This window comes from Rhamphochromis longiceps, linkage group LG9, assembly GCF_057381845.1.
Source record: "Rhamphochromis longiceps isolate RC_006_pf linkage group LG9, R_longiceps_female_GT1.1, whole genome shotgun sequence".
NCBI lineage: Eukaryota > Metazoa > Chordata > Actinopteri > Cichliformes > Cichlidae > Rhamphochromis > Rhamphochromis longiceps.
This window is the reverse complement of record NC_140565.1, coordinates 23,917,686-23,929,337: the sequence shown is the minus strand read 5'-3', so window position 1 is coordinate 23,929,337 and position 11,652 is coordinate 23,917,686. Positions and strand designations below refer to the sequence as shown.

Genomic DNA, 11,652 nt, shown 5'->3' with positions numbered 1-11,652 from the left:
GTAATGCCATCTAGTGATCATCGTCCTGGTGCATCTGTGTTCGGTGATAGTCGAAGGATTTTTACCCTTCTTTGCTTTGATGTAAAAATCAACTTCAGCAGAAAAGATAGTCTTAAATCGTCTCAAATTGTGGGAAATGTCTGGCTGCCGTGTTTTCTCTTTGTAGTTGCACATGTAAACACTCCCCTCTTAGCGCATTCCTAGACGCTCCTGTCACAACACGGGCCAGCTCGATGGCAACTTCTGAGAAACAAAACAGCCTTAGAACAACACAAATGCTTCCTCAAACAGAGTGAGAAAACAGAGGTCTCCGCTCCTCTTCAGAAATCTGCTGATGCTAATCAGCAAGAGAAAACAAGCGAGCTGAGCTTCTTGAGGTGTCTGTAACACGACGCCCACCTCGGCCTTTACACTTTTACTCACCAAAAAAGGCTAATCTCCAAGACATTAATCACCCAGGATCTATAAAAATAATCTGGACTCAGTTTAGTGTAAAAGAAGTGAAAAATAGAAGACGAACATTTGGAAACACATACTTTTAATTCTTAAATGTCAATTTTAAAAGACAGAAACATCACAGCTGCCACATCGTAAACCATAACACAGTTTGTCCTAATGATAGAAACCAGGTTATTGCAAATATGCATTAAGCTATGGATACTAAGCGAAAACCAGGAAAGGTCCTATTTACACTGTAGTCAACTGATACAATATGTATAGTACAGAATTTGAGTTCCAGGCCACAAACTGACCTGTTCACTCTGCGGGGTTGCCTGACATCTGCTTGGGACTTAAAGTGTTTAGAGTTTTAAAACGAGATTACAGTAATGCTCTGAGTGCTTGTTTTGACAGGCAACCTATAGGGTGAGAAGAGCTGCTCTGGAGTGTAAAATGGCAAATATACACTTGATGTATCAAACTGTTTTTTCTGTGTACTGAACAAGCAATATAAAAAGACAAGTCGAAGCACAAGGTCTTGTTACACACGGGCAAATGCAAGGGTTGAAAAGGGTTAATCCGCTAGCTTGTGCATCTGTGATGCATTGTTACACACTTGGCATTGGCTCAAAAGACTTGACATATGATAGTGTATTATGCCAAAGCTATGGCAACAGCAAAAAAGTAGGCACCAAAGAAAATATTTCTCACTGTGGCCTAATAATGAACACTTGTTTCGTCCATATTCTGTGATTATGTGAAAAAAAGCTGCCCCTTTTACAGTAAAGGACAATGCTGTCCACAAAAATTGTACAGTACATCTAATACGTCCTGCTCCGGGAGCCTTCTATTAACGACACCCTGAGCTTTTCCAGGCTGCACCACCACTACAACTTCGCCTTCAGGTTGAGGCTCCATCATTGGGTGCACTTTGTTGTCCATCATCTTAAAGTCAGCAGGCAGCATGCCGTTCCTCTCGGCCCACGTCTTGGTGTCTTCTGAGCTGTCCTTTTCCTCTGTGATGCTGTCGTCATATGCGCTGCTTTTGCTCACCGTGCTCAGCTCGTCCTGATATATGTCCGACTCGCTGCCGTGGGGCAAAGAAAAGTAGGTGCACTTCCCGGAAAGCAGTTTGGTCTTGTCTTCTTCTGGTTCAGGTTTTGTGGCGAACAGAGAATAGGGACTTTTCTCCTCTGTGTCCTCAAACGCTCCTTTGCCTTCAGGAGTGTTTGTAAAAGATTTGTTGATTCCAATTGGATCTGAAACAGACTTTCGGATGAGGGTGTTGTCTCTAAGCAGCCAGCGTCCGTTATCAATGGGAATGCTGTCGCCGGGCCCGACCTGTGCATTAAAAGCGATGCATCTCGTCGCTTCGCTTAAGGTGTCGAGGGCATTTGTGGAGTAGAAGTATGAGAGCTCAGACATTGCTTTGGATCGGGCTGTGTGGAAGGAAGCGAGGATGCCCGACTGTCCATTTTTCTCCTGCTTTGGCTCAGATGGGGGCCTTTCACTTGCTTCCTCAGCAGTATTAGCATCCTTCTTGCCGTAAAGCCTTTCGATTGTCCTCCTCACGAAGCCTTTAGTGATGGATTTCCGCGCCGAATCATCTTCCCCACTCGACAGTTCGCTTGAAGTCTGAGATTGATATCCACCACTGACGGAGGTCTCGGCTCTTAGCTCAGCCAGCTCTGATGTGTGAGGAATTGGGAAACGAGTTTGCTGGATGTTGGTGGCGCTCCTGGCTAAGAACATCTCCCTGATGGATCTGACCCTGCTGCCTTCGGGCTCGGTGGTTATAACGCCACTGGAGTCGTAGCTGAAGGATAATGACGACTGGGGAGCTGATCGGGTGCAGAGAGTCACCTGAGATGTGGGTGATTCACAGGGTGAATCCTCGTCGCCTGAGTCCTGAGGGGCCTCTTTTTGCGAGTAAAATCTGACTGCAGAACTTTTTGTTGTGCTTTTTCTTTTCTCTGCATCAGCAACTCGCTTTTCTAGAAGAATTACTCTCTCTGCAACTGACTGGGAAATCATTTCTTCAGACTGGACCTTCTCCACAGACTTTTCAGAGGTAGTGCCTTCAGACTGTGTTGCCAGTGCAGGAGCTGCTTGGTCGGTTACAGTTTCTCCTTTATATCTGTCCACATGAGCTTTTTCCTCCTCTGAGCTGGACTCTTTTTCATAGTAACTTAACTCTTCAATTGAGCTGGTGATTTTTTCCTCTTGGACCTTCGGCTCCTCTTCATCTGCGTGCTCTTCAAAGCTGTTGTGATCGTTCCCGCTATCATCGTCTGCATTAAACCCACAACTCTCTTTTTCTAAAGTCTGATTTTCTATTAAATTGCTATCCGTGCTCTCACTGTTTGTCCTGTCATAAATATATGTCTCCTCAATGTAAGGGTCCTCATCTTCTGAGCTAACCTTGTCTTCATTAGGCTCTTCAATCAAAGCTGTTAAAGACGATGAAGCTCTTTTCTTTTGCTCGCGATCATCTGGAAGGTCACAAAGCTGTTTCGCCTCCATGTCCTCCTGCTCTTCCTCAGTGCCGGACATGCTTTCTTCAACAATAACTTGCAGCTTCTTGCTATCAACCTCTGGCTGCTCTTCCTCTGAAGATGGCTCATCCATGTCTGAGTTTCCGGTGCTTTCATCCGTCAGTCCCATGCTGTATGTTTGGCTCGGGTGTTCCTTCTCAGAGCTGGGCTGACACACAGGGGCAGACGAGTCACCTTTGCTCATCTCGGTACACGTGACCTTTGTCCGATTTTCTCTGTCTTGGCTGGTTATGCTTTTCTCCTCTCTTACATTTAGTTCCACGTATTGGCTGGGGCTTGGTAGCTTGCTATCTTCCTCTTCAGAGGGACTTTCAGGTTTGGACAGGTCTTCACCCTCGATACTCTCGTGTTTGATCTCCTCACATGAAGTTTCCGACTCGTCCCCTGAGCTCTTCAGCTCACCTGCATCTGAACTGATCACACTTTGCTTACAACTCCCTCTTTCTGCTAATTCTTTACTGGCACTTGAGTTCTTTTTCTGCCCTTCATCATCTGCACCTGAGTCCTTCTTGAAATTTTTCTTACTCCCGACTTCTACTTTGATGATATTCTCCCTTGATGTGTCCTGACATGACTGCAAGTCCTCCTTGTTCTCTTGTAGCATCGATGCTTTACTGTGAAGCCACTTTTCTTCAGTAACAGTAGAGTTAGCTGGTGGATCATTGTCTTTAGTGGTTGGGATTGTCGGTTTGTCCTTTGCTTCCTCTGCCATCAGGTGAGATTTGTCTGCTCCAGATTGTTGTGTTTGCTTAATGATGGACCTTACATCCACATCCACTTTATCATCTGGTGTGGAATCCAAAACAGTGGCGGCTTTCTCTTTGAAGAAATGATCAGCAATTTCTTTACTGCTATCTTTAGGTGACGACTCTGTAATGTCAGATTCACTTTTTGGACTTAATGAAAGAGAAGCCAGTTCCTCCTTCAGCTTCTCCGGTACATCGAGGTTATCCATGATCTCGTCAATAATGTTTTCTTCAGCGACACGCTCTTGTTCGGGGTTCTCTCCAGTTAGGAGTTCTGCCTCTGAACCATTTGGCGTTGAGCTGCGGCTTTTGCATTTGTCACTGAGTTCCTGAAAGCCCTTCCAGCTCTGCAGGAGCTGCTTTGAGGCCGTTTTTTGCAAATTTGACAAACTCGTCTGTAATCTGTGGGAATCCTCGATTCCGGCAATTTCTCTGAGCGAATCGATCATTTTTAAAGCCTCCGCACAGCTGACGCTGTTTGCGTTCAGCTCATTCCTATTCAAGTTTGTAAGCCCTTCCTGGAGGGTCATGACAGCCAAGAAAGCGAGGAGAGCTTTAGATGAGGAGCCAAACGTAGACGCTACGTGGGAGGAGAAGTCTGGCAAGCTGTTGGACTTTTCCAGACAGGATGGACGTTTGTTTTGAGTCATCTGTCTTATTGACTTGATTGAGTAGCAAATCTTTTCAAGGACTGGTTTCATGCTTGGCTGCTTTGCAGTGTTTGATGGCTTTATTATTTGCATGTTTGTCACAGGGTTCTCTTGATCTGCTGCTTCACCTTCTGTCTCGTTCTTTTCAATACACTGGTCCGCTTCCAGTGGCATGAAAGTGACAGAGGTCAGCATTTTATCCAGTTCGGCTTTTGAATTTAGTGACTGTGGTGTCTGGTGATTTTTTCTTAGGATTGATGTTGTCGTTTGTCTTATAGTTGTTTGCTCTGATGGGTTGTCAGAGGAGAGATCTTTGGAGAGCAACTTTCTACCTGACTTGTGTTTGACAGGCGGCGACACCATGTCCAGAGACTGGGAATATGGAGAGAGTCTCTTTTGCAGTTTTGGTTTATTAGTCTGCTTTCTCTCAGTGGAGGGGCTGCCATCTGAAGCTGCATGTTTTTGTGGTCTGATGTTTGGAGACAGAGTTTTATCCACGGGGCGGTTTTCGAACTTCCTCTCTGGAGATGGGCTGGTTTTTGCTTTTGCTTTTTTCACCAGGATCTTAGGTGTTGATGTCTCTTTTTGAGTTTCTTTACTCATTTCTCTCACTTTAAATGGGGTATTACTTGGCACTGATGCATCATTTGATGAGATACTGGGCGATGACAGCCTCTCATCAGATGTTAAACTAGATGGGGACACAGAATTACCACACGACGGGCAGCTCGTCAGACCTGACCAGTGTGCCGGTTCTAGTTGGGCTTCGATTGATCGCTGCGATGGTGTTGAACAGATGCCATCACCTCCCACAGTGTTGTTCTCAGTAAATGATGTGGTCTTCTCTGGAGTGGCCTCACTGCTTAAAGCATATTTATCAACAGAAGCCTTTCTCACTGACATTTTCCTTTCAAGAGACAGATTACTGACCAAAGGGGCCCTTTTAATAGAGGGTGTTCTTGAGAGCAATGCTGTTGTGTCATCTTTAAATGACGTAGGACTGATGGGTAATGGATTATTATCTGTCCCTTCACTGCTCACTGATGAGAGCCTGTATAATGGGCTGCTGTTCACTAATAACGCATCTTCCGTGCAGTATTCAGTGTTTGATAGCTCTGTGCTTTCAGCAGGAGGAGGTGGCGGTGGTAGCTCCATTGAAAGCGTATTAAGTGGCGTTGCTTTTTGGAACGAGATCCGGACTGAGCTTGATTTATTTTCCACTTCACTGTCTAACAGTGTTTCTGTTGAGATCTTATCACTTGGTGGCACAGGATGGTTTATTTCTTCTTTTTGGGATTCGTTCTTCTGGTTTCCTGTGTTTTTTGTGCTTGGAGAATGATGAAGTTGCTGCCTGGCTGTAGCTTTCTCGACGGGTGGACTCGATTTGTTTTCAAAAGACTGGACTCTAAGTTTGACAGATGTTGCCAGTGAACTCTCTGGTGGAGGTTCTGAAGTTTGACACATTTGTATTTCCGAACACTTTACATCTTCTGCCACATCGATCAGGTCATGCTTATTTTTAGGCTCTTTATACTTGCCATTTTCTGCTTCCAGTTTTTGACGTTCCTCATGCAGGTGAGACGGGTGGTTGAGGTGGGCTTTCTGCAGCCAGCTTTCTACATATTCATTTGTAACAGCGCTGGAGGTGTTAAAAGCAGGCAACACGCTTCCATTAATATCATCGGGCTCGTTTTCGCTCCTTTTCTCCACATGCATCGATGTCTGCCGTGTTAGTATTCCCCGTATCTGGCTGACTTCATTGGGAGAAACATTCATCTGGCTTGTATCAAAAGAAACTCTCTCTATGGATTTTTTAAATACTGATTGCACATTTGAATCTTTGTCCGTGCTTCTTGTTGTCTCATCTGACACTTCTGAGCTCTTTGCTGTAACACCTCTGTCCCTGTTTTGTGCTGGTCTCTTTTTAAGGTTTTTCGATGACTTCATTTTGTTTCCATAAATCCTCCTAATGTATCCGGCACTGGAGAAAGCTTTTACTTTTTTATGTGCTTCCGTTGCCTCTGCAGTATTCTGTTTTAGTCTTTTTCGTGGTGTTGCGAGCCTCCGAACCACCTTGGGCTTTGAGGATGCCCTCTTATCCATGCTGGCGCCTTTTTGATGGGTCTTTGTTTGGATTTTTCTGGGATTTTGGAACTGCTGCTGTCTATTTTTTCCTCCACCATTGTGCTGCAACTTTACTGACATACTTTCACTCTTCCAGATACTAATGGACTCGGATGCAGTTGACGGTCTGCAGAGTTCTGATTCAAATTTATTATTCGATGACATCTGCCCTGTTTCTGAAGTAGGTGGCCTTCCAACAGTCGTAGTAGTGTGTGCACAAACATTTGCAAGGAAATTGTCCTGGCATGTTTGCTGTTCATATATGTGCATGACTGTCTCAGTCACCTCCTCTCCGCTGGATTCACTCTGCACGATCTCACTCATTTCTGCAGATTTAAATCCAGAAACATTTTTACTGTTGACATCAACAGAGCTGAGTCTTCTTGGTTTGGGCACCGGTCTAGTGCTGCTCTGCTTGGCCATGCAATACTGCTCTGTCATTGTTCCATTTCCTGTCTGCTCACTGTAGGAATAAGAGCCAATAGTTCCTTGCTGAATCCCATCTTCTGTAACTGATATGATACTCTCCACAGAGGCTTGCTTTTTGCTAATTTTCTTGTATCCTGGTGTTGGAGCTCTCCCAGAGGACAATGCATCTGAGTGGTTTTTGACGATCTCCTCTTCCTTACCGCTCTCACTTAAAGCTCCATTACCGAGCGATGGTGGATCATCGTCATTGTTGTCTTGAGTTTTGTCCTTGTTCCACTTGGTGTCGACAGTGGCAGCAAGACTCTGTAAATCCAGTGAGTTTGATTTAGGCGAGCAGATGTCCAGCTCTGCCTCAGTCTCCGGTAAAGAGCTCGCATTATGCTGGCTGGTCACGCTTGAGCGTGTCAGGGTGGTGGTCCAGTGGATGGCTTCCTCTTCCTTAATTGTCAACCTCACCTTCATCTCCACCGTCATGCTGCCGTCCTGATTCACCTGGAAGGACTTCTCAATATTGTCGTCGCTGGGCAGCATGTAGTCCTGCCCTTCAGCTTCATTGCCATCTGTCTCTGCTACAGACTCCAGGATGCGATTTGACTCCAACTCAACAGAGTTTGTGGGGTTGCTGCGTATATCACAGGAACTCTCTGCGATGGTGTTGTGGATCTGATGAACGATGTACCTCTCAGATGACGAGGAAAAATTCCTTGACTTCTTTTTACCTTTTCAAGGAGTCAGGCAAAAAAAAAAAGAGTCGAAATATCCAAGGATTGAAGACGAGAGGACACCCGAGAAGCATGAAGGGAGAAGAGAAAGAGCAAAAGGAAAATTAGAAAGATGATATGAGTGCTGCTCATCAAGCAGACTAGCCAGCCAACCCAGTGACTGTGTATGTAGGTCATCTACAGTATTATGTACATAGCGTTGCCTCAGCACTTCTCCAAACTTTATCCCATGAGGCCAGGTAGATTACTCCAGACGCACTGATTATGTCATATGAAAAGAGGTCTGCTGAACTGACGCTACTCTTCGAATCGTGCCTGCAATGTATTCTCCTCATGTAAATACGATAATTTAGTCTTAAAAACCTTTAAAAAATTAATTAAAAAATGTTTATTGGAATATAAACTTACGATTCAAAGCCTTTTGCCTCTTGAGACTCATTTGCTTGGTACGCCGCCATGTTGGAGATGGAGATTTCTGTGCACTGTAGTTTGCAGGCCTGAATGGCTCCCTGCCCACAGCTACCACAGTTCCAGAGCACAATATCAAGCCTGGAACACCGTCAACCTGCAGCAGACAAGAGATAAAGAAGTTAGTCCTTTCAAATAATCTTGATTTTAATAACACAAATTGCATGCATAACTAGAAAAAAGTATTATTTTCTAATTATTATTTGTGAATCACCCTCAGGTTCTGATTGTATTAGCTCCTTGACCTAAAGCCTTACAGTGCAGTATCCCAGAAGGCCTTTCTGGGTATTAGGGTGAGTGGCCAAAGAAGCTTAACACTTTCTCTCCTCATGCGACAGGTATTTTATGCCAAGGTTAAATCAGTCTCTTATGGGAAGTGTAATCTATTCAACAATGATACTAATTTGTTTCCAATTAGAGGAAATGTTTTGTGAATATTCATTAATTCTTAAATCCTTTTTCTATGTGTTGCACTGACAGAGGAGAACACTCACACGTCTGCCATCAGGAGTGTGTAATTTCACCACATGGAACTGCATGAGCTCTGAGATATATTCCAGGATAGCCTCGTAACTTGGAGAAGTCTTCTTGTGAAGCACCACAGTGTGTTTTACAGAGGGGTCCCCATTGCGGAAAACCAGTAGGCTCTTGGGTGTGCGAATAAGCACTGGCTCCTGTTTGTGGATGCTCTGGCCTGGGAAAAACCGACCCTGCTGAATAGTCCGACGGTGAGAGCTAACCGGTCTGGCGTGGTACCAGGGTGGCAGCTTCTTCCTGGCCAGTGCCAGATTGATGGGCTTTACCTTACGGCTATCGGAGCAAATGTAGGATTTCCCATCCTTAAGTTCATCCAAAGATTTGACTGCATGAATCCCCCGAGGAGTGGTGATGTTCCTCACCCCAAACGGCAGGGGCACCTTCTTGGAGAGACTGTCCAAGAGTGCATCAAAGGTCTTAAAGGTGCGGTTGTTGATGACAAGGCGCAAACCATTGAACTGAGGATCTCCGCTCTTGTAGAAACAGACCCTCTTTGATAAGACAGGGTCAATGACGCTTGGGTGGCGTGAGGTGGCAAAAGTTTGCCCACTCCCCGATGACTGGTCAGGGAGGGCGTTCCGAAGTCCTGCCTCATTCATCATCGCTGATTGGCTGTGAGAGGAGAGAAAGAGAGGAACAGAAGTTCAGCAAGAACAACGGATTTTCCTTTACTGTTGTGTTTGACTGGTTTTGATTGTTGCCTTTTGGTACAAAAAGCTCCTCTAGTGTTGAGTTATTGCTCAGAAGCAGCCCAAATCTACTACACATGAAATATGAAAATATGAAACACCTTAGATTTTGATGTTGGCAGAGTGTGACTGGAATTCTTCCCTTGGCTCTCCCCGCTCAGAGTTTCTATATAAAGTCCATGTATGTTGAACATCCATTGGACTCTTTAAAGTGGTTTCTGTGGTGTCAAACACTGCACTGCTGCTGTTTCTGAGATAGACATAAGGTATTCATTTTGCTGGTGCTGTGACACACTTGCCATAGTCATACAGCAACAATGTCGATATATGAAAGCAGGATTGGCTGCGGGGATATAACTGCCAGCCAACAGGATGCTGGTCTTTGTTTTTGCATTTAATTAATTTTCACTTGTTTTGTTGGTTTCTTTTTTTTTGTGCTTGCTGTTTCTTTAGGTTTTGGGACCAGAACTACTTGGTTAAGTTAGACCTCAGTCACACAGACCTCAAGACCCACATTGACCCCCTGACAATCTACGGTGCTAGACAAAAATATGTATTTAGTGAGTGGTTGGTGAAAAATTGTCCCAGTTGCTGGCAGTTTGAATGGAAGACACTGACTTGTCTGCAAACGCTCTTAGTCTCTGAGCTAATCAGATTATAACTCTTTGCAACCAGTTTCATGACACCCAGCAACCACTTGCCAACTGGTTTTCCCTCGTAGCCAGTGATTACTGGAGGGACACCGAGTGTTCTCTAAGCCTATGTGAAAAAAGGGTTTCCTGAATGGATTTCCCACTTACTGCCATGAACTCTGTCTACAACTCACAACCATTTGGTGAATACACATTTTCTCCTCCTGACCGGAGGTTACCAGATGGTCTCCAACTGGTCTCTAGGCCTGTGTGACTGTTTGCAGTCAGAGTTAATATACAATCAATTACAAAGTTAACCCTGCACATTAAAAAATGACACCATTAAGTACCCATGACTCCAATACGTCCTGAACACACATCTAAATGTGAGACACTGGGAGTGAGGCCCCACTGTAGTTTCCTGCTGATGTGTCAAAAGCATCTTCGCGCAAACAAACAACACTCGGTCTTCTTTGTGAATCAACTTCATATGTCTTTTTTTCTTTTCATTGAATTAACCATTTCCAGTTATTTATATCAGATGTACATTAAATTAACATTTAAGTATATTAATAATTATTCTTCCTCTAATTTTGGGAGCTATTGTTCGTTGACAATCAAATGCTTTTTGTCCATTTAGACAGGTTTTCTCGTACTTTGTGAACACCTACTTGACCTTTTTCTTCTCTGAATCTTAAATACAGCTATCCTGCATTCAGGGTGTATTTTATAAAGCTGCTTCATGAATTTGTATTAAAGATGACTGTACCTCGTGGGATTTTTGCAACGACACAAACAACTTAACACCATGTTCGAGGCAAACAGCTGAATGACGTCTTCTGAGCATATGTTGTTTACTTTGCTCAACTGCTGCCATCAGGTAACATGATCTAACTTTTGGGAAACCAGCCAGTTGCGTGGCGTCTGCTTCTGATTACCTGGCTTAGCGGCGCATAAGTGACAGAAATATTTCACAATAAATTCCCTCTTACCAGTTTTACTTTGAGCATATACGTAAACATGCCACAGTTACATGTAATGTTCAAGTTTCCTTTTTAAAAAATTTACGGTGCCATTTAAGCTATTTAATTTATTATTGATAGTAAAGTTAGTTGGAGCAGACTATAAATAGATTTTTAAAAAAGCATTTTCAGAATGGACAAAGTATATATATGCTATCGGTACATAATCTGTTAGGATTTTTATGGTGTTACAAACACTACAAGTATAAACACACTACACCTGAGTAAGTAAATAGGTTAAACAATAGCTCAGTAAGTAAAAACAAATAAACAATTGTATGATTTCAGTGGGAACTCACCTTCTTTGGCATCACAAAAGTCCCAAATGTTTTTAAGAGGATCCATGAAATGTTATTCCGTGCTCTACATTGTGACTGCTGTTCAACTGCTGTTCAACTGACTGCACAGTAACAGTGTATTTCGGGAGACTCCATCATAGTTAATTTGCTTAATCTTTGCTCAGAGTTAATCTGCGCTGCAGGTGCAGGTGCAGCGCTCGAAAATCCTCTCCAGAAAGGTGTGTCACAGAGAAACGTGGGGGTGTCACAACAGGTTAAAGAAGTAGTCAGAAAGATCTCAGGTTTATTAACTATGTGTTTTAAGTTGAAATGTAATTACACGTCATGCATGTGCGTCTTCA

At 43.8% G+C, this 11,652-nt stretch overlaps 1 protein-coding gene across 1 annotated transcript; it reads right to left on the bottom strand.

The window, feature by feature from the left end:
- Window positions 1-632: 632 nt before the first annotated feature.
- LOC146662372 (uncharacterized) lies at window positions 633-11,403 on the bottom strand. Its single transcript, XM_085417805.1, has 4 exons — window positions 11,312-11,403; window positions 8,627-9,281; window positions 8,073-8,229; window positions 633-7,661 (listed from the first exon to the last, which is right to left on the bottom strand). The coding sequence occupies exons 2-4, from the start codon at window positions 9,269-9,271 to the stop codon at window positions 1,216-1,218; spliced, it is 7,248 nt and encodes a 2,415-aa protein (XP_085273931.1). The 5' UTR covers window positions 9,272-9,281; window positions 11,312-11,403; the 3' UTR covers window positions 633-1,215.
- Window positions 11,404-11,652: the final 249 nt, after the last annotated feature.

What these genes read in the sequence shown, in the direction of transcription:
- LOC146662372 (XM_085417805.1), bottom strand. Translation starts at nt 9,271, where the DNA reads ATGATGAATGAGGCAGGACTTCGGAACGCCCTCCCTGACCAGTCATCG. An exon ending in ACACTCCTGATGGCAGACGT is followed by an intron (nt 8,230 to 8,626) that starts GTGAGTGTTCTC and finishes TGTCTGCTGCAG; the next exon opens with GTTGACGGTGTTCCAGGCTT. An exon ending in GAGGCAAAAGGCTTTGAATC is followed by an intron (nt 7,662 to 8,072) that starts GTAAGTTTATAT and finishes CTCCTTGAAAAG; the next exon opens with GTAAAAAGAAGTCAAGGAAT.